This window comes from Lepidochelys olivacea (assembly GCF_965140295.1).
Source record: "Lepidochelys olivacea isolate rLepOli2 genome assembly, chromosome: 5".
NCBI classification, from domain to species: domain Eukaryota; kingdom Metazoa; phylum Chordata; order Testudines; family Cheloniidae; genus Lepidochelys; species Lepidochelys olivacea.
The window spans coordinates 25,711,946-25,735,207 of record NC_140415.1 but is presented as its reverse complement, the minus strand read 5'-3'; the positions used below and the strand labels follow the sequence as shown (position 1 = coordinate 25,735,207).

Genomic DNA, 23,262 nt, shown 5'->3' with positions numbered 1-23,262 from the left:
CAGGTCTTACACAAAATACCATGTAAACACTCTAGTAACTATCCAAATTTAGGTTTCAGAGTAGCAGCCGTGTTAGTCTGTATTCGCAAAAAGAAAAGGAGGACTTGTGGCACCTTAGAGACTATCAAATTTATTTGAGCATAAGCTTTCATGAGCTACAGCTCAAATGCATCTAATGAAGTGAGCAGTAGCTCACGAAAGCTTATGATCAAATAAATTTGTTAGTCTCTAAGGTGCCACAAGTCCTCCTTTTCTTTTATCCAAATTCATAAATCATTAACCGGGATTTTGCTTTGAAACCTGGAATGTGCAAACTATGTGCTGAAGGTAGATTGAACAGCAGGGCTCTGGATGTGAATGTGTGCAGTACGTGTGCATTGCGGGGGCACAAGCTGTTTAAAGGTCTGTTCCTTCTGTCCTAACAGACTTGCAACTCCTATTGAAGCGAATGGGAATTTTGCATACAAAAGAATTGCTTTTCCGAGGCAGTGGCTCTGCATTTTATGGGCCATGTTCTCTGCCCATATACATAGTCACCAGCAGAAAATTTGGACTTAAATCTTAGTCTCTGTCTCTATTTATTTTTTAACTCATGCTTTTGCTTTGATACTCCATTCACATGCAACACATGCTTGAAGCCATTTGGGGGCATTCGTAGTGCTGTGGCAGCTAAATCAATCTTCCTTTAGAGGTTTTTCTCCTCTGTCATATTCCCAGAAGATAAATCTGAAAATAAATCCAGAGCTCTCATGGAGGCTAAAGATTAAAAAAAGTTTTACATTGACTTAGAATTAATACTTTTCTAACTAGTGAATGATTAAATGCGCATTGCTTCCTGGCTACACAACAACTTAAAATCAATTGCCAGGTGAAAAAAACAGGCATATTTTTAAGTCTTACTCATTGTGTAGCTTGGTACCAGGATGTACATGTTGATGAAGGACAAACTATCTGTCAGGATGCAAACGTCATCACACTAGTGTTTGTGTGCAGCCTAAATCATTTTCTGCTCTGGTAATTCGTTCTTAAAGTCTGATCCTCTGCTCTTTACATATCCCACACTTGTATTGACTTTAAATGGCTTGCATTGCCTTCAGTGGACATTTTGAGGGGGTTCAGGAAGCTATTGCAGGAGTCTATCAGCCCTGAATATAACATTGCTGGTTTACTGGGTTGATTTATTTTCCAAACACTAGGTCTCTACTGTAACTTATGGTAAATAGAATAATTGTGTCTAAACAGAACGGAGCATGATTTTGTATCATTCAAATTTTCTTTTCAGTTTTCTTTTTTCAGTGGATTAATGAAATCCCAGGATTTCCTTATACAGATTCTTCTTGAATAATTCTTGGAAATAGTGAAATAATCAACTGCAGAGAATACGTCTGCACCTTGATTTTTGTGGAACCAAAATGACTAATTATTTATTACTTTCTCTCATCTTATTTGGACACAGGAATTACACCAGTGAGTTTTTTTAATCATATCAAGTCTTGAAGAGATGTAATTTTTTACAAATGCATGTTTAGATAGAGCACTATCTTGTAATCTTTACATAACCCTTTTATTAAATAGGGAATTTGGATGGGCAAAGAAAATGGAGTCAAACCCTCTATTATTAATCCATATGCTGCAGGAAGATCTGCATACAGCCAGCATGGGCAGAAAGGAGAAGGGTGAGGCAATTTAGAAGATGAAAAGAAGAAAAAACCAACAACAAATCTGCTAATCGCACAACACAGGCACAGCACAACTACTCCTAGCTGGTGGCTCAGTCAGTAAGGGAAGGTTTGGCCTGTCACAGTGACCAACGTCTCCTTGGAAACACAGGAGGGTAAACTCCAATCTCCTGAAAAAGTGGGGGCTGGGATATGTAAACAAGTAAAATGAGATAGATGGACAAGGAATCCCTCCAGTCAGTTTGGGAGCTTCCTAGAGCCCTGCTTCAGTTACCATGAGCCATCCAATCAAAGCAACAGGGGTGTGACCTGGAGGAGAGGAGGAGGAGGTGGTGGGGACAGAGACAGGACCAGTTTTCCAAGCTGAACGAGAGAGCGTCCATAGTTTCAGGTAGAAGTAACAGGTTACAGATTAACATTAAAGGTAAAGAATTTAATTTAGGAATTTAAAGGTAGGGGACTGGGGAATTCAAACATTGCAGTTATATATGAGTCTATGGTTTCAGAAAGTCATGCTTTTAAAATTGCAAGTAAGAAACTTGGCAAACAATTGTGAGGTTTGGACGTTCAGATTATTAGTAGGGGTGCTATTGGGGAAAAAAACAAACGAAAGAGATTGGCATGAGTTTCAGCTGTTAGTCTCCATGGAGTGGGACTCTTTGGGACAGGGACAGTGTGTAATTACGTGTTTTGACAGAAACTAGCACCTTGTGGGCACTACTATAATCCAGAGAATGATGTGTTCTTTCACCTTTCATACCATGCACTTTAGAGTTTTTCAGAGAAATAAGGCAGGGGTTTTTAACGGGTTCTGTTGAGCTCAATATAGGGGTAACTGGGTGAAAAGTAATGGTATGTGATATACAGGATTTTAGAATAAATGATCTAATTGTTCCTTCTGGTCTTAAACTCAATGACTCTAAGGGTTAGGCATCCAATTTTCATTATATTTCAATGGGATTTAGGTGTCTAACTCCTTAAAGTTTCTTTGAAAAATCCAGCCTGAAATTTCATTTTTATTTTTACAATACAAATAAATCTTATTTTATTTTTACTCTGGCCAATTTATGTGAAGCACCATAGCCAGTAAAAAGTTAACTCAGGCAACTGTAATTGCTAAAAACTTTATTAATTAAACAAATTAATGACCATGTTGTCCTTCTCTTATGGGAGACAGCTGATGATGTTGTACAGTTGGGGTAGGAAGCAAAGACATATGAGATTAGTAGAGTGCCTTTTCCTTGCTTTATCAATGGCTATTAATGCATGTTTATAAGGCACCTGTAGAGCTGTTGTTTAGCATGTCTAAAGAGTTTATAGTCACTAAATCTTTTAGTAATCATGCATATTTTTAACCTTCAGAACTCCGGGATAATAAAGTTATGTGTTACCCATAAATCCTTGCCCGCTCTGTTACCCCTTTTTGTTTTATGTGCTACATCAGGAAGGCAGTGTTGTAGCAGTCATGTGATTTTTGAAATATCTACAAGGCTGTGAATTCATCACATGCGCAGAAAGAGGTCATACTACTGCGTGGGCCTGGAAGATCTACCATAGAGAACAACTCTGACCCATAATGTGTCAGATTTAGAAGGGCTTTTCTATCCTTCTCTATGCTACTATGGAATAAAACAAGTGAAACAAAATGTCTAGTGTAAGGTCCTATTCCTGAAGATTCACTAACATGGACTCTGCATTTGCATAGACCTCAGTGGGAATCACATGGACATATCAGTGTCTCCAACGGCAGGTTCATGGCCTAAGTTGTCATATTTATTATTCATTTGATCAGTTTTTACTGTGCTGTTACTTTAATCCAGTTTCTGCTGTGAATGTAAAAGGGCCAGATTTATCCCTGGTGTAATTCTACTGATGGTTGTGTCTAAAGGCACTGATTGCAAAGGGTGTCCCAATAGCCAGCAGACTGGATTGGCTTGTCTGTGGAAACCTGGTTTAGCACTCCCCCAGGTGCCACAGAGGTCTGGGGAGCAGAGTAATTAATGCTGCCCTACCCTTACACCGTCAGAGAGGAGAAAAGTGATACAGAATAGGGGAAGGGAATGTGAAGGGCAGAAGCAGCAACTCCACTCCTATTTGGAAATTCCCTGAGCGAAATCAGCTCCTGCTCCATGCTCACTACAGTGTATACATGGAGAACGTGGCATAGGCACAATATGAGTGGCCTCATGAAGAAGCCATGCTGACACTGGGGATGAGGCCAGATGGTCTGCAGAGGGGTGCCTCTGGGAGAGACTGGAATTTCCTTTCCCCACGGAGGGTCCAATTTTGGAAGCACCATAATTTATTGCAAAATGGTATGATGTGGTCCTAAATCTTTCAGGTATCTCTCACCTCTCATCAGACTGTTGCTATGCCCCTTGATGGGTCACAAGACCCATATATAATATAACACTTATATTATTTTTGGAGATTTGCATCCATCACCCATTCAAACATAAGTTATTTTAAGTATCGGCTAGTGGATACTTTAACAACAAGCAGCTATTGGCTTTGCTGCGATCATGTCTTTCAGAAGATGATGGTCTTTTTGTTTTACTTTGACTTGGCTCTATAACCTTTGTCCATTCAAAGATCTGGTGCTCGATCCTGCTCCCACTGAGGTCAGGCAGAATGTTGCCATTAAGGTGAACAAATACAGGATTGGTTGCTTTATTTGCTACATATTGGGAGTCTGTGAAAAGGGAACTTTAGGAGGTAGCAGTGCATTGAAAGCAATATTTTGAGAGGAGGGGAAGGATAAGGAGTTGTTTAATTCCTCTCATGCTAATGTCTTAGTAGTGATTCAGAACCGGGCTTCTTGAAGGAATGTCCATGGGTTCCCAAAGACAGAGCAACAATCCTCAATAGGGCAACAAAAGTGCACTTCCTACAGGACTTTAGGGCTTTGTCTACACCGTATACCAGCATGATGAAGCTGCACTGGTCCTAGCAATGGCATAAGCAGTAGTGTAGACAGGGTTCAGGCATTTTTACCATCAACTTCTCAACTGGATACATGCTGCAGGATGTATTCTGTTGTTTTGATATATGTTTATTGAATGTCCAGTAAAGATTTTGAAAGGACTATAGTCCTAGCGTCCTATATTACCTGTAAGTCATATCCAAGATGTAAGTGTTTTCTCAGTGTAATGTGTTAGTTATGCAGAAGAATATCTTTGTGAATAGAATTCAAACAATTGATTTCTTCAGCCTTATCAACGTGTTGATAATTGTGGTGCTGTGAAATTATGTAAGTGTGTGCAGGCCTTACAAGTTATAGTAATATTTAGCACTTGCATTTTTAACTATAAATGTTAAGAGCTGGGAGGTGGAATTACCTCTGTATACAGCATTAGGGTGAACATGACTGGAATACTGTGTCCAGTGCTGTCCACAATTCAAAAAGATTGTTGAAAACTTGGAAAGGGTTCCAAAAAGAGCTACAGATTGTTTTGAGGTCTGGAAAACATGCCTTATAGTGAAAAACAATAATTTCAATCTATTTAGTTACTCTATCTAAGAGAAGGTTAACAAGTAACTTAATCATGGTCTAAAATCTCTAAAAGAGATTTCTGATAGTAGACAGCTCTTTAAGCTAGCAGAAAAAGCATAATGAGATCCAATGATTAGAAGATGAAGCTAAGCAAATTCAGACTGGAAATAAGGGTGTGTACATTTTTAACTGTGAAGGTAATTAACCATTGGAACAACTTACCTGGGGATACGATAGATTCTCCATCACTTGAAGCCTTTAAAACAAGACATGCTATAGCTAAAACAGAAGTTCTGGACATGATGCAGAAATTATTGAGTGAGGTGTAATGCAGAATGTCAGATTAGGTGCTTATAATGGCCCCTTCTGGCCTTGAAATCTATGAATTGTGTGATGTTTGTAATGAATGTTGTAATATGTGTTGTTGTTATGAAATGTTGGAAATGGATCCCTTGAACAAGAAATGGTTTGTAGCACTAGTAGGATCCACCTGGTTTGGCTGCCTGGTAGAGTTAGTAGAAATAACTTTTCATTTCTACACAGGGTCCTACAACCTCAGACCTGTTATAATCCTATACAATTGCTAAATATTATTGCTAAATATTTGCTCACATGTGGAAGTATTAAGCTTATCTGAACAGCCTACATTTGTGTAAGTTTTTGCAGCATACCACACAGCTACATTAGGTTGTCATTTGTCTCAGAGAGAGAGCTAGCATTTGCACATGGTTAGTATAGATCAGACTCTTGCTAGCTGTTTATTTCCTCCCAAGGGCAGCTTGTATTTCCAGTTTTGTGCAATGATATTTTTGACTGATAATATCAAATGGCCACAAAAGTCGTTCATTAACAAGCAGAAAGCTCTTACAAGTGAAGTATTTGTGCAGTCTGAGGAAGTAAGATAGGTTTCGGTATTCAAGAACATGTTTTAAAGACCGTACTTGGTAATCAGTGCCAATCAGATAAAGCCTTTTTCAGCTCTGTGAATCTTTGCTAAAGGGGGAAATTCTTGTTCTAGATGCCTGGTACAGCGAGGCATGACCGGGACATGGCAATCCAGGCCAAAAGAAACTTGGCCAAAACCACAGACCCAATTGAGAGGCTTCGGCTGCAGTGTCTAGCAAGGGGGTCTGCAGGCATCAAAGGACTTGGCAGGTAAATCCAAGAAGCCAAATACATTATTAAAGCAAAGAACTTGAGTAATAAGATGCTATATCAATACGGCTAAAATGGGCCTAAGCTGCAAAATATCAGCTATTGATTGAAGTCAGTGGCAAAACTCCAACGGACTTTCATGGAGCCAGGATTTCAAATGCTCCAGAGTTCAGGGGTGTTTGGATTTGTGAAGTGCAACTGCAACTCCAGTACTATTTTTTTCTTCAAAGATTTTTCAATAAAAATGTAAAACTAACCAACTAAACAAAAGAGAGCAATGGAAAGAACAAGGAATTGAAATTAATGCAAGCATCTGCATCGCCAACATCAAAACAAAGGGATGTAAAGGTACAAGGGCCAGATCCAAATCCTTATTCTTCAGTGAAATGACACTGATTTGTACCTGCTGATGGTCTGGACAACAAGCTTCCTGCTTTGCACATTTAACTTCTGTTTTCCTATTTAAAATTTTGATATGGGACAGGGCTTGGGTGTGAGGTAGGACCATTAGACCAAAGTGCATGGCCATAGGATCAGTGTGCACTAGTTACATGTGTATATTAGTTAATGAGCTCACAATGGAAGTGGACTAGAAAGACAAAGGAAGTATTATTATCCCCATTTTACAGATGGGGAAGTGAGGCACAGAGAAACTAAAATGACTTGCACGCATGGCCAGACTTCCTTTGTGACCCTGGGCAAGTCATTAAATCTGAAAATGTTGCTTTAGTAATTACATCATGTATGAGTCATGTTCTATCACAACTGCATCTGTGTGTCACCAATTTTAATGTAGTTTTCTGTTTAGTCACTGATTATAATTTTTTCTCCATCTCAGCTGAGTTTGACAATTCTTTCAACCATTCCCAACGGCTATGATTTACCAGACGGCTCAGTTTCAATACAATAATAATAATTATTATATTGGGGTTGGATTTTTAAAAATACTTGTATACTTCCTTTACTGCAGTCCTATTTAAAAGTAAAACATCTTCCAACTACCATCTTAGCAGTTTGTGTTTTGTGAAGGTCACATTTCATGTTCAGAGAGAGGGAATGGAAAATAGGTCTTGCCAAACTGACTAGGTGGGGTAAGCAATGCTGATTGACAGGCATTGCTCATTACCACCTCAATACCGCCTTTTCTCTGAAGAGACTTTACGAAGAGGAAATGTTATCCCAATAAGGTGTCCCTTTCAAGTCCTAATAAACTGTCATTCTTCTATGTAAATTCTGCCTCTTGTACTACTCTCATTCTTTATTTTATTTATTTTAAACACACGTTTTTCCACAGGGTATTTCAGATTATGGATGATGACAAAAGCAGAACCCTTGATTTCAAAGAATTCTTGAAAGGGTTAAATGATTATGCCGTGATGATGGACAAGGAAGAAGCTCAAGAGCTTTTCAGGATCTTTGATAAAGATGGCAACGGAACAATAGACTTTGATGAATTTCTTGTAACGTTAAGAGTAAGTTTCCAAACAACGTGCTTTTTTGTTATCTAAATGAGAAAAATCCTGTTCCATGACTAGCTAAACAGTCAAGTAATAGGTCAATGCAGTTCTATTTTATCAGTAATACTGGTATCTACATAAATATCAAAGGGACAACATCAGTTTGAAGAATTTCATTTCCATCTAAAAATGAGAAAGGAAAGGTGGTATTTTGGGTCAGTCTGTGGACTGGGAGCCAGGGTTCTGGGGTTCAGTTCTAGGGCTTTACTACAGACTTCCTTGGGAAAATCACCTACTCTCTCTAGGTCTCACTTCCCTATCTAAAATGGGGATGATAAATGTCCTTTGTCTTGCTTGTCTGCTTATGCTGTAAACTCATTAAGGCAGCATGGTCTTCTCTTTGCATGTGTTCATATAGTGCCTAGCACAATGTGTGTGTGTGTGTGGGGGGGGGGGTGTTAATCTTGGTTTGGGCCTGTAAATACTACTAAAATACAAATGTAAAAAAAGAGAGATCTTATACCTATTGTTGTTACAAGTGAAATCTAATATGGAGAGAACAGAAAGATATTCTAAAAAACATTTGTACCTGTTTTTTCAGTTTGTTTCTCTACCTTTGATAGAAGTCTGAGTCCAATCAGTTGCACTATTTAGTCAATGGTGAATGGCATTTCCTGTCTCAAGCTCTTGTCCAACAGGATGACTGTCACACTCTTCTCTGGGTAGCATTTATGTGCACACCATGTCCCAGGCTCTCTGAAAGTGGGTTTACTAGTAACAGCAGCAGCAAAGCTTGAAGCTGAAACTGGACAGACAGCAGACAGACATAGGATTAATCTGTTAATATCTGCTTTCAGCCTCCAATGTCTAATGCCAGAAAAGACATCATCATGCAAGCGTTTCGGAAGTTTGACAAAACCGGTGATGGTATTGTAACCATTGAAGACTTACGGGGGGTGTATAATGCAAAGCATCATCCCAAATATCAGAATGGAGAATGGACAGAAGATCAAGTTTTTAGAGCCTTTCTAGATAACTTTGATTCACCGTATGAGAAAGATGGGAAGGTAAGTGGAATAGCACAAGGCAACTGAAGGGTGCTCCATTGGAAAACAAGCCCAATATCCAACAATTAAAAGCATGTACAGCACATCTGTGCCGTGCTTATTGATACATCCTTTGCATTAATAGTAAAATGGATGTACAGCCATGAGGATAATGTTCTTTTGTTTCTTTCCCTCCATTAATACCCAACTGCTTTTTTAATGCAGAGACCTATCTTTTTGAATAATTTGGGCAATCGAAGTATAGTGGGCTAAGTCCTGTGTCCTGCACTCATTGGGTCAGGGCTCTGTTACCTGGAGTGAAGGATTGGACTGGAGATGCTCTGCAGCTGCTTCTGTACCTCTGCTCTACCCACGGCACAACCGTGCCAATGGTTGGTGGTATCACGTAGCAGCAGATCCACTGATTTCACCTCTCCAGCCTGCCTGTGTCACACCCCCAAGCCCACTGCATATAGAACAAAATTTGACCATATGCAAAATCATAGGATTTGGGGTATTTTTGTAGTTACTTGTGATTGATTTGCAAATAATGGGATACGGCATCAGACTATGCATTCCACCTCAGGGCAACAGCACACTACATAATTAAGAAAAGTGCAATTATTACTAATAAACAGGCCTTGATTTTCAAACCCCTTGTGAGGAGAAGATTCTTCACCTGCTAAAAAACTACAATGCATGGTCTAGTTTAAGCACAGAGTCCCTGATTCAGGAAAGCATCCCTATTCAGGACAGTATTTATGCATGTGCTTAGCTTTAAGCACGTGCTTAAATAACTTTGAGGTGAATTGGCATTGAAGTCAGTCATGAATAAGGAGATGGACTTCATAGAAGATTAGGATTGGAAGAGACCCCAGGAGGTCATCTAGTCCAACCCCCTGCTCAAAGCAGGACCAACACCAACTGAATTATCCAAGCCAGGGATTTGTCAAGCCGGGACTTAAAATCCTCTAGGGATGGAGATTCCTCCCTAGATAACCCATTCCAGTGCTTCACCACCCTCCTAGTAAAATAGTGTTTCCTAATATCCAACCTAGGCCTCCCCCACTGCAACTTGAGACCATTGCTCCTTGTTCTGTCATCTGCCACCACTGAGAACAGCCGAGCTCCATCCTCTTTGGAACCCCCCTTCACGTAGTTGAAGGCTGCTATCAAATCCCCCCTCACTTTTCTCTTCTGCAGATTAAACAAGCCCAGTTCCCTCAGCTTCTCCCCATAAGTCATGTGCCCCAGCTCCCTGATCATTTTTGTTGCCCTCTGATGGACTCTCTCTAATTTGTCCACATCCTTTCTGTAGTGGGGGGCCCAAAACTGGATGCAATACTCCAGATGTGGCCTCACCAGTGCTGAATAAAGGGGAATAATAACTTCCCTCAATCTGCTGGCAATGCTCTTACTAATGCAGCCCAATATGCCGTTAGCCTTCTTGGCAACATGGGCACACTGCTGACTCATATCCAGCTTCTCATCCACTGTAATCCTCAAGTCCTTTTCTGCAGAATTGCTGCTTAGCCAGTTGGTCCCCAGCCTGTAGCTGTGCATGGGATGCTTCCATCCTTAGTGTAGGACTCCACTCTTGTACTTGTTGAACCTCATCAGATTTCTTTTGGCCCAATCCTCCAATTTGTCGAGGTCATTCTGGACCCCATTTCTACCCTCCAGCATATCTACCTCTCCGCCCATCTTAGTATCATCTGCGAACTTGCTGAGGGTGCAATCTATCCCATCGTCCAGATCATTAATAAAAATGTTGAACAAAAACGGCCCCAGGACCGACTCTTGGAGTACTCAATTTGATACCAACTGCCAACAAGACATTGAGCCATTGATCACTACCCGTTGAGAACGACAATCTATCCAGCTTTCTATCCACATTATAGTCCATCCATCCAATCCATATTTTTTTAACTTGCTGGCAAGAATACTGTGGGAGATGGTATCAAAAGCTTTGCTAAAGTCAAAATATATCACATCCATTGCTTTCCCCATATCCACAGAGCCAGTTATCTCATCATACAAGGCAATCAGGTTGGTCAGGCATGACTTGCCCCTGGTGAATCCATGTTGACTGTTCCTGATCACCTTTCTCTACTCCAGGTGCTTCAAAATGGTTTTCTTGAGAACTTTCTCCATGATTTTTTCAGGGACTGAGGTGAGGCTGACCGGTCTGTAGTTCCCTGGGTTCTCCTTCTTCCCTTTTTAAAAGATGGACACTATATTTGCCTTTTTTCAATTGTCCGGGATCTCCCCCATTCGCCACAAGTTTTCAAAGATAATGGCCAATGGCTCTGCAATCACATCAGCCAATTCCCTCAGCACCCTCGAATGCATTAGATCTGGAGCCATGGACTTGTGTATGTCCAGCTTTTCTAAATAGTCCTTAACCTGGTCTTTCACCATTGAGGGCTGCTCACCTCCCTATACTGTGTTGCCTAGGACAGCAGTGTGGGAGCTGACCTTGTCTGTGAAGACAGAGACAAAAAAAGCATTGAGTACTTCAGCTTTTTCCACATCATCTGTCACTACGTTGCCTCCCCCATTCAGTAAGGGTCCCACACTTTCCCTGACCACCTTCTTGTTGCTAACATACCTGTCAAAATCCTTCTTGTTACCCTTCACATCCCTTGCTAGCTGCCACTCCAGTTGTGTTTTGGCCTTCCTGATTACACCCCTGCATGCTTGGACAATATTTTTATACTCCTCCCTAGTCATCTGACCAAGTTTCCACTTCTTGTAAGCTTCCTTTTTGTGTTTAAGCTCACCGAAGATTTCACTGTTAAGCCCAGCTGATCGCCACATACTTCAGTGCTTTCCTGAATTGGGGCCAGAGTTCGGATTTTTGTTACCACCTGTGCCACTAATTGGTCTTAACAATGTTTTTTGCACTTTATAAACACTTTCAACACACAAACATATTTAGGAAGTAAATATAATTGTCCCTACTTTACAAAAGCCCAAGGTCATAGAAAAGTCAGGGTCAGAACTTGCATCTCTTGTTTCCAAGTCTTGTGCCTAATCCTCTAGACCACAGGTCCTTCTGAACAACAAACTTGACCTCTCTGAGCTGGAGTCTGATCTAAGCCACACCACTGTTGTAAACTCATGGAGCTTCCAAAGCTTCCTGTTATTTGAAACAAGGACATGTCCCCTGACGTTAGCAGCGGGGATCTGGGCTTGCTTTTGTTAACAGGTGGTTTCAGATAAGCGAAATTCATATAATGGAGCTGGTAAGGATGTCTGGCTTAGTGAGCAGAACTAATTTGTTTTAGCCAATGTGCCTTAACACTGAGCTTCAGATAAAAATCACCTTAGCAAAAGCACCATAGTCTTGCTGAGTCAACCAAGCTTGGGAAGCTGGATGCCTGTTTATAATAAGTGGAATAGGCTTTAAGGTCCAGATCCCCCAGTTATTGAATCATTTTAGGTGTCTCCCAAACACAAGACTGGAACAATGACTGGGAGATATCTTTTTTGTAAATAGCTTTATTCAAAGTACTGTATAAATGGTCCAAAGATTAAAACTTCACAAAAACATTTATATAAATGAAGGATTGGAAAAATATTTCTCCACATATAAAAGGTCAGGCCAATTTAAAAAGTGGATAGGCAGACTAGTTGCTTTTGTAAATGGTTTCAACCCAGAAATGCATATCAAAATAAACAAAACTCAGCTGGGATTTAAAAACTGCTTTCTCTCTTTTAGTCAGGTCTACTCTGAAGAATGGCATCTTTAGCTTGATAAATGGATATAAAACTACAATCTCCCAATAGCAGCAGGAACCCATTCCAATTCATTCATTACAATGTAATGAATTTGCTGTCCAAATTCAGATGAGTCAAAGAGAAAATTAAATGGCAATAGTTGTCTTTTTGAAGGACGAGAGCTTCACTGATTCTGTCTTTCAGTTTTCAGGGAAGATGAGAACTAATTTCAACTAGGTTCACATAGGGAACAGGACCTCTACATTTTAGGACTTTCCACTACTGAAGGAGTTACACCTTCTTCATTTTCCCTCCTGTCTTAGGTTCCTTCCTAATTCAAGATAACTTGAAGCACAACAAGTATATGGCTTAAATCTTGCTCATTTACAGATGTTTATTTACATATAGTATGTATGTGTTATGACATGAAGAATGAAGGTTTCCTTTTCTGTTTTAAAATTTTCTACTTTAGGTTACAACAGAAGAATTCATGAACTACTATGCAGGAGTCAGCGCTTCAATAGACACTGATGTCTATTTCATTATCATGATGAGAAATGCTTGGAAATTCTAACTGTACATTTAAGGAAACAAGACATTATTTCCAGCTGCTTAGCTCCACATGATTAAATATGTGCATAATAATATGGTCACGTTTCCCACAATAGTACCTTGTAGTCACTGTGCTGATTTCAATATATCAGAAGAGACAATACTCACTATACCACATTGTTTTGGCAGGACCATGCTGAGCTGATGGACATCATAGGCTAAGAGGAGATTTGGTAGCACTGCCAATAATCACGCCCCTCCCTTTTCCTCCTGCTCCCCTTCTCTATGTTGTTTCTTCTCTCAGATGAGTAACCAGTTTCTCCTCAGACATGTGTGCTAGGCACCTTTCATTCCCAAACATGTTTCCAAATTCATGGCATAAGCTGCAGCTGTGTTTCAAAGAAGGTACCATAGCACCAGAGCAGAGGATTCTGGGATGTATATACTTAGTATAAATGTATAGGCATTTTTGTAGTATGTATACTGTCCTAAAGCTCCATAGATTTATCTTCCTTCTTTTTCCTTCTATTCCTTTATCAAAGTCACCAGAGGGCATAGATGCTTTACAATGTTCTCTTGTAACTGTGCAATTGGAATACCTACCAGTGCTCCACCCAGTGTCTATGCTGGACCTAATCTGAAAGACTATACATATTACGAAGATACTTCTCCTGGGAATTTTTTATGAACTAAAGAACTTCATAATCTTATTTTTTCTTGGCTTTGCTGTTGAAAAAGACTGGACATTAATTAACTGGAAGAGATAACAGGACTCTCCTGTCATGTCAGTGTCTGTGAGAGCTGATGTCTGGTCAGCTACCTGTGAGAAGAAAGGACGGTGAGAGAAGGGGCCTGTCTGAAAGCCATACTTCCTCTAATTATCCTTGCTTTGGTTCCTTTTCTCATTTCTCTTGTGTCAGTTTGTCTTTGTCCCAGAGTAAATTGTTGTCATTGTGTAAATGGTTTACATGAAGCAGAATTTACTCCAATTAATTTGTGCCAGTGTCATATACTTGTGTTTTCAATCTCTCTATCCTTAGTAAAAGACTTGAGGTTTTGACAACAAATCGAGCCATGTTCAGAGCCAACAAAAAGTGCTATTGGCCACATTTTCACAAGCGCTTAACACCCAGAAGTGGAGCTCGATTTTCAAGAGCTCGGCTCTTATTTACATACCAAACTAAGTGGCCTGATTTTCAAAAGTTCAGTGTGTGATTTTGAAAATCTGACCTTAAATGTCACAATGGCAGTTAGTAGCTACTGAGCACTTAAAATCTGGCCCTGAGCTGTTTGGAAACATGGCCTTATGGGATACATACTTGCTAGTTTGTTTCAGTATGACCTATCATCACAACAGTAGGTATCTGGAATTCCTCACCACAGCTGTGCAAAGTCAATGTTTGCCTTGATCTGGTAAGACTCTGCACACTTGCGTAAATTAATAACTATGGAAGTTGGTGTAACTGGAAAGGGAAATTATTTTGATTAGATAATGTGTCATCAAGGAAATGAGGACTCTTTACATAATGTGATACTGTTGTGGACCAACAAATAAATTCATGTACGTGAAGTAGAAAGGTGCCTTACATGAAAAATACATGTGCCATTTCACATGCTGGCAGTTATATGTAGCCACTTTCTTATTAATTTATTTATTGGGTCTGTAACAGGTATATTCTATACCTTGCACATTTTAAATAAAGATGTAACGTTAGTGGGCTGTGAGAGTCACAAAGTGAAAAATGATCCCACTCTGGCATATAATGTATCTAAAGACTCCCAAAATCCACAGTGATCTGTTGTGCTGACATTAAATCAAGTGAAGTGAAAAGTTTTGTCTTACTAACCTTAATTCTTGACCAGATTGTCTGTTTAATACTAACCATATAAAATTCTAATATCTATTCAAGGCTAAGTGCAATATGCCTTTTCAAACACAAATTTTTGTTTGTAAATTGGATGAAAAGCTCTGACACTGCAAAACGTATTGTCCCTGATCCTACACTATTAAAGTCAGTGGGAACTTTGCCATTGACTTCAGTGAGCAAAGGATCAAGACCATTGTGATTAATGAAAGATCACTGCTTTGAGATTAGATTTCCCTTCTCTTTCTACACCAACCCTGAGTAATAGAACTTTGTGCAGGGAAGTGAGTGAGGTGAACAGGGACAGAATTGGTACATCCTATTCTGCAGAGAGCAGGACTCTGTGGCCGCTATTGCAATAGGCTGAAAACCAGCTGACCTCCCTTTGGATTCTCTGTAAGTAAGTCTGGGCCACTAGGGCACATGGTCCCTCCCCTGCCACACCCTTTTTTCTGGAAGTCATTACACATGAATAAAGAACCCTGAAAACTTCCCTGGAACTGTTACTGATTCTAATCCCTCTGGCAATGTTCCCGTTCACTGCAGTAGAACCAGGCCCTCAGTCCGCTTTTTAAATCAAAACTTGTAACTGCAGAAAAGGTAGATTGTATGCGGAGGGGGAAAAAGAGCTGAGCTGAAATATTTTTTTACCCTCTAGCAAATATAGTAGAATTCAATGGGGATCTCTACAATAACAAATATAGTTTTATTACAGGTATGCAAAATCATACAAACAAGCACAGCACATTGGCTGCTAAATTGAAAAAGTTATATACTAAGGACCCGACGCAGCCATCCTTGACCTATGGATAAAACTTGCATTGACTTTAACAGAAGTTCAGTGTACAGATCAAAGGCAGTGTGGACCTAAGGGCTTGAGTCTGGTCTCAGATGCCATTCTAAATAATGCTGTATGCTTGGAGCCAGCAGCAGTGTCTAGCACTGTTGTACACTGTACTGTAAACAGAGATAGTTATAAAATTGCATTGAATGAAGTTGAATCCATTAGACAGCATCTGTTAAACTGTAGTTTCTTGTGCACGTTGGTCTATATGAAGTAAATACTGAAGAGATGCTGTAGAGAGGCTTGTGTGGCTGTATCATATATCTTCTAGAGCTTGATGCTGCAATAGGCACGGCAGCAGTTATTAGAATATATGTGGTAATGCACACCAGTTTTATCTGGGATTAGAATTAAGATTCTAAAATGTTATTTAACACTTTGTTCCATCGCATAATTTCTCATTTCTGATCATGAAACTCAAGCTACACCGCATGGTATATAAATTGTAGGGAACACCTTAGGCCGAAGCATGTAGTGTTTTTGATCGGTATATGGAATGCCTATTGATGCCAGCAGGAGCGATGCATGTGGATCAAGGGCAGCATAGAATCCTAAATTGGAACACAAGCCGCAGTTGAAAACCATTGTAAACAATGAGCTCTGTGGTGTCCTCCAGTCTGTGCAGGGGACAAAGGAGCAGGCATTCTGGCCGCATGTTACGCTGATTCATAGAAACAGCAGTCTGCTCTCCTCCCTCTGCCTGAGCCCATAGAAGCCCTCTGGTGCAAACAAGCACCATGTGTTTGAGCTCCCCTGGTGTGTGAGAGGTAGAGATCCAGGGAACAACCACTCCACGGAGCATATTGCCCAGGGGGAAATACTTTTACAGGCAAAAAACACAGCAGAAGTTAATGCTAGTGCAGGCAGACTTAACTTTCATTCTTCGCCTTGTACCGCTGTCAGAGATGAGAATGATAAGCAAATAGAGCAGTGGGAGTAGTGGTTGCTGGGCTGCTAAACAAGCCATTCTACCTGTGGGGTGGAAGGAATCGGAAATTACATTGAGAGGCTAGTCATCCACATGGGAGCCCCAGCATGTGCAGGTTTGGAGTCAGAATTCTCCCACTGATCCTTGGTTCTTATTTGACTGACTTGCCATACACCCTAATTCCTCAACCATATCAAAACTTCCACTTCATTTTTCCTCTTTGTTAGTTTGGTTGGGGCCGGGGGGTGGGCAGGAAGAGAGAGAGAGAGAAACATTTGGGCTGATATGATCAAAAATCCTTGTTTAATTCACATTAACCTCATGAAGCCTGCAGTTAATATGTAAATCATAAAGTCATTCCCGGTTCAAGATAATTAAGTTCTGAAGAACTGGGTAACTAAACATATTCCTAAATGCAGATTGAGAATCTGACACTCTGGTCTGTTTGGGCACCTTTGTGCCAGTCTCCTCACACAAAACTGCCTTAAAACTGGCAGATCAAGCCAGTAGAGATTTCCCCTGCATATGGAAAGCCTTAGCTGGTGTGGACCCCTCATAGGGGCTCCTACATCACCCGCTCCTTGCGTCCAGCTCAGGAGGTAAGGCTGGGAGAAAAAGGATTTCCTAGCAGTCTGTGGCAGATGCAAAGGCACTGGTGGCTGATAGCAGGCAATAGAGAGGTCGCCGAGATATTCCTGGACACGGGGGGTTCAGTGATATAGCATAGGGAGATCTGTTACAATTGGCCGGACGTTTCTGGAAATGAGGGAGTCCATTTGTCAGATGAAGGTGCTGACATATGGCTCCAGGATGTGAGGGAATGGATTGGACAGGAATTGTGATACCAGGCAGTGTGGCAGGATTTGGGAGGGGGAGTGACCAAGCTAGTCACTCAGGTGAACCTACCCTGCGTTATGGGTTATATGATAAGGAGCCTTGTAACCCTGGTGCCAGTGATGGGTTATATGGTGAGGAGCCCGGTAACTCCCCCACACTGGAACCAATTAAATGCCTCGTATAGGAGAGTATGGGTGATGAGTGGATACTGCCCCTCCCTTGTGTTAAAAGTTTAATAGAAGCTGCGGCCTGCCGCTTGACTCCAGGAATGTGCGTGTCCTCATTCTGTAGCTTCAATACTTTTGGTAACTGAAAAACAATTCTATAGCAGTAAATGAGCCCAAAGCCACAAAAGGATGTAAGCATTGTGATGTTACAATTCACAGCACCTAACTTTTTGGGTGCCTAGAAAATTACAGAAACAGCACTATGATCCACAAAGCCTGCATTAGGCACCTAGGTTCCGAAACAGTGAATGGGGGGAGATAGGCAGCTAAAAATGTGATCCAGAAAGGCAGCATGCTGGAAGGAGCGGCCTAAGCTAGCCAGTAGGAGATACTAACCAGAGGCAGGGCCAGATGTACACCTTACACACCCCAAGGCACAGCATCTTCAGCGCCTTCCCCCTGCATACAGGGGACCTTCGTGTTGCACACAGTTTTCGAGAGGTAAGGTGCCCCTTGAACACCGGCGACCCCTTGGCACGTGCCTAGGGTGACCAGATGTCCCAATTTTATAGTTCCAATTTTTGGGTCTTTTTCTTATATACACTCCTATTACCCTCCACCCCCGTCCCGATTTTTCACACTTGCTGTCTGGTCACCCTACATGTGCCTACTGGAAATCCGGCCCCAACCAGAGGGGTGTGTGCTAAGTCCTTAAGTCCAGGCTGCAGGGAAGTGACTATCTCTGCTTGCTATTGGTGAACCAGGGGAAGATAGGCGGCTAAATGCGTGTGGGTCCCGAAATAAAATAGCTAAGGGGGGGGCAGAGGTGGCTCTCCCTTAAAACCTTTAGCTTACTGGTTAGCTATTCACCCACGATATGGGAGACCCTGAGTTCAAGTTCTCCCCACATGGGAGGCAAAAGGGATTTGAACAGGGATCTGTCACCTCTCAGGTCAGTGCTCTAACTACTAGCTTATAGTCATTCTAACTCTTTCGCTGGCCCAATTAATATTTAGTTTTTCAATGGCTTAACTAAAGTGGAACAACTTCAATAGGAAAGATTGAGGGAGCCCCACATCAGAACGTTCCATAAGCACCCCCGCCCTGCTCCGCTATTTTGTGTGCACTTACTTGAGGGATTCGATTCACTACGCAGCCTCTGAGCACGCCTACCAGATCAGGCCCTTGCATGTGACTTAGGCTGCCAAATGCCCGTCTTCCCCAGTTTGCTAATTGCTCTGGGGCTTAGGGGGAGATAGGTGCACAGATGCCTAGACTGAGTCAGCAGCATGCATGCACAGAATCAAAAACCATAAGTGTCCAGAGAATGTTTACTGTAAAAACATAGGTGCCAAGTGAGTTTAGGTGCATACAGGGTTAACCAGTGGTAGACTACAGTGGTGCCTAAACCTGTGACGTAGGCTCCAACATACCTCCATGGATCGCACCCATGACATAGAACAGGGGTCAGCAACCTATGGCATGTGTGCCAAAGGTGGCACAAGAGCTGATTTTCAGTGGTACTCTGTTGCTGGCCTGGGGTCCTGGCCGCCGGCCCCCTGCCAGCCCGCTGTCGGCCTCGGTGAACAGAACCCCACAATTAACAAATTAACTATCAAACCCCACCTGTTTAATCAGAGGCCAGCGGACGGAACCCCAGACAGGCAGTGGGCTGAGCGGGCTGGGGTTCCGGCCGCCAGCCCTGCTCAGCCCACTGCCGGTCTGGGGTTCCAGCTGCCAGCCCCTTGCCAGCAGGGGTCCCAGCAGCTGGCCTGGGGGCATTGGAAAACTCAGCAAGGAAAAGCAAGGGCAAGGCTCACACTAAACTGCATTTTAATTTAATTTTAAATGAAGCTTCTTAAACATTTAAAAAACCTTATTTATTTTACATACAATGATAGTTTAGTTATGTAATATAGACTTATAGAGAGAGACCTTCTAAAAACATTAAAATGTATTATTGGCATGCAAAACCTTAAATTACAGTGAATAAATGAAGACTTGGCACACCACTTTTGAAAGGTTGCCGACCCCTGATGTAGAAGCTTAGACATTGTGAGCCAGATTGTAAAGGTATGTAGGCGCCTAACTCACATTGATTTCAATAGGAATTAGCAGCAAAATACCTTTAAAAACCTGGCGCTGTAAATTTTATATTGAACCTAGCCCTGAAGAAGGAAAATACTTTTTGAAATGAACATGGGCACCACTCTGCTATTGATCTGCATTCAAAATGCCCATTGACGTCAGTGGAAGTTCTGCCTGAGGAATGGTGGCAGGATCCCATTAGCATTCAAAATAGGGGGGTTGAATAATTGAAATTTTTATGAAAAGTGTCTGCTCTTCACAGAAAAAAATGATATTTTTGTTACAAACCAAAAAACCACCAAAAACAAATATTTGGGCTAAACTCCAAAATATTTTGGGTTGTGGCCAACATTTTTCAGTATTTGAATTTGTGCTGATTATTTTTTTTTCATTTTTGACTAAATTATTTTTGAGGGGGAAAACATTTTCGACCAGCTCTAGTTTTATACTATAATTTCTGTTCTTAAACTATTTCTAAAATGTATTTTCTCTTAATTGCTCCTTTTGAAAGGTACTGGGTTGCTGTTCTAACCTTGTCATTTCTTCTCCATATTCCTGCTGGTGGTGGCATTACTATTGGCCCACTCTACTCTATTGTGATGTCTGAGTTGTGAATTTTATTCCTGTCTTGCTGTGGTTAATAACATCTGGTAACTTTTCTCATATTCACCATTTCAGGACAAAATGTCCTGCTCCATTTCTCATTGTAGGAACTGGGAGTGTTTCAGACTCTCAATTTTGGTACCTATGTGAGCAGAGACAAGCAAAAGTTGCCAGTAAATATGAATTTCAATATTGAAATAGTTGACAATTGGACATAATCAGACAGAGCTGAATGATACTAATCAAATGTTTAAAACATTTTTGGAATGTGTTAAACTTTCTGATTTGGTCTATAGCAGTGTATGGTGTCAGCATGGCAAGTAGTTAACTTTGGCTTTCTTGTTTTTAGGTGACAAAAGATGAGTTTTTGAACTATTACGCTGGAGTTAGTGCATCTGTGGATAGTGATGCCTACTTCAATCTGATGATGAAGAAATCCTGGAAACTATGATTTTTGCTGTTACTACTTTTTGCATCAGAGACTGTAAAGAAGTGCAATGTTTTTCAGGAGTTCAGTGTGGGTTTGATTTGTTTCCAGCTGATTCCTTGGGCTAGATTTTCAGAAACATGCAATGACATTGCACCTGCAAAATCAGTGGTTTCCCAATTAAATAACTCAACCCTTGCACATGCTTTAATATTTTCAGTAGGGGGCTCATAATAGGCAATTAACAAGCAGGGCTTAATGACAGTCAAAAGAACAGCGTGAGCTGGAGATGTGATAATCTATTTAAGCTGGCAATTGCATTTTCAGTGTAATCGCTTGTCTGTTGTATGGCCATTTATTAGATTTGTAATGTAGATATTCCTGACATATATAAAATCACTAATTTTTAATGTTTTGTTCTATTTACTGATCATCATAATAAGGGGTTTATTTGACTCTGAAATAATTTTGAACAATTATTTTTAAAGTTTCCTTTGTATTACATTTTAACAAGTTTAAAAAGACAACCTCAAAGTGCCTGCAACCGAAACAACAAATGCATAAAACAAAGAACAAATTAACTATCAAACCCTACCTGTTTAATCCAGTATAGATCATTTACATTTATGTTTTTACAAACATGAGCCCCAATCCCGCAACTACCTTAGCATGTGAGCAGTACAGTGGGATGAGTCACATGTGTAAAGTTACCCATAGTCATAAGCATATGCAAGATAGGGGCCATAGTTATGGTAAATGTTCTTTAAGACTTCTCGTGCTTCCATTGAAGTCAGTGGGAGTTTTGCTATTGAACTACAATGAATACAAGATTGAACTTCTTATCCAGGTTTGTTCCTCTAAAAATATACATACTTTTCCATATAACAGGTAATGTATTTATGGAGAAAAGGCTCACAATCAAGTTATATCTCTGTGTAAGCAAATAGGAGAAGACTGCCAAATTTGTCTATATGATCCCAACAACCTCATGTATATTTTTCCATCATGGGGTTGATTCTGAGCTTTGAGAGCTAGTTAGGGAATGCTATAATGGTAAAGCCCAGCACTGATCTGGCTTCTGGATGTACTGTAACAAGTGCCTAGATTCTAGCATGTGTTGTGCGAGTGAGGGATAGATGTCATGAGGAACACTCGTTCCTTTTCTGTGCAGTCCATTTTGCACCCATCTCAGATTCAAGCCCTAAATCTGACACACCGTTCCATCTTTAAATGTCTGGGTAATCACCCTGTGGTAGAGACTGCGGTCAGCACCACGTATCTGTGAGGTGCAGAGCACCTGCAGCTCTCATGGAAGTCAGTGTTGCTCAGAACCATTCAGGATTTGGCCTGTCAAATGGAATTTGCCTGAGGAAGGACTAAGTGAAAACTGAGTAAGGAGCTGTGCTGACCCCGTGAGAGATGCAGATTAACAGCACCGAGCAAAATTGTTGGCTTGAATCTGCAAGCTGATGAACAATCCTTGGAAGTGCTGAATGTATACAATTCCCACTGACATCAGTGAGAGGAGACTGGGCTCAGTGCTTCCTTCTCTTCACCTCAGGACTGAGACTTGAAACTATACTAAGCAGTGCCCTCAACTCACAATAATTTCAGTAGGAGATGGGCGTACTCAGCACCTCAATGGGAGCTGACTCCTGTTTGTATCTCTAGGTGCTTTAATACCTATTTAAATCTCACTCTCAGTCCCTTGCAAAAGGGGGCAAGATTTTGCATGACATAGAATTTACTTTGCTGATCCAGACATTTTCTGCATCTCATCCACTTAAATGCTTCTTGGTCCTGTGCAGGATTGGCTCCCATGTATATATCACGGATGTTAGAAGGCCTTTTATCCTCCTAATGAGGCATTGAGGCGAAGGTTTATTTTGCTATTGTTTCTGATGAACAAGTACAAGAGGAATAAGTTTGGTAAACAAACTAATAATGTCTGCTGGGAACAAATTGCGTCTTGGGAAGCAATTAACACTTCTGGCTCAGCGTCACTACAAACAGCTTTCACTCACTATTGATCTTTTTATTTACAGAGGTCAGTGTTTGTTTCACTGATAGGCAGATGGCTAGCAGAAGTTGTTTACACAGTGCAAACTAGGCTGCAAATAGATGGGAACATTGATGCACAAGGGAGCGTTGACTGGTGTGTGGGATGTTAGCATAAAAAGCCACCAGAGGAGCCTGACAGATGTATGGCCCCATACATGTGGACCTATGTCAGACGTAGATGTGGCATAAATCTGCCACATACCAGTCAAACAATCTGACCAAACTCTGCTGACAGGAGAACCAACAGAACATGTCTGCCCACAAGTATGTAGCACAGGAGAAAAGAGTGTGGTTTGGGCAGGATGTGCTGAAAAAAAGATGTACATATATTCTATCT

The 23,262-nt window shown here is 41.0% G+C and overlaps 1 protein-coding gene across 5 annotated transcripts; it reads left to right on the top strand.

The window, feature by feature from the left end:
- Nucleotides 1-1,970: 1,970 nt before the first annotated feature.
- Nucleotides 1,971-21,274, top strand: CAPSL (calcyphosine like). Of its 5 annotated transcripts, none has more exons than XM_084629654.1 (5): nt 1,971-2,070; nt 6,191-6,327; nt 7,622-7,799; nt 8,642-8,851; nt 13,026-14,113. In XM_084629654.1, exons 2-5 carry the CDS (start codon nt 6,191-6,193, stop codon nt 13,125-13,127), a joined length of 627 nt encoding a protein of 208 aa, XP_084485780.1. In that variant the 5' UTR covers nt 1,971-2,070; the 3' UTR covers nt 13,128-14,113. The 5 variants fall into 5 exon arrangements, with proteins under 5 accessions (XP_084485780.1, XP_084485779.1, XP_084485777.1 ...); XM_084629653.1 differs by having other exon boundaries at nt 1,995-2,103; XM_084629651.1 differs by lacking the exons at nt 1,971-2,070; nt 13,026-14,113 and adding exons at nt 5,288-5,369; nt 20,787-21,274.
- Nucleotides 21,275-23,262: the final 1,988 nt, after the last annotated feature.

Excerpts from the sequence above, each read along its gene's own strand:
- CAPSL (XM_084629651.1), top strand. The coding sequence starts at position 5,313 with ATGAAGCTAAGCAAATTCAGACTGGAAATAAGGGTGTGTACATTTTTA. Across the intron at positions 5,370-6,190 it reads GTACATTTTTAACTGTGAAG|ATGCCTGGTACAGCGAGGCA; the intron begins GTAATTAACCAT and ends TTCTTGTTCTAG. Across the intron at positions 7,800-8,641 it reads AATTTCTTGTAACGTTAAGA|CCTCCAATGTCTAATGCCAG; the intron begins GTAAGTTTCCAA and ends ATCTGCTTTCAG.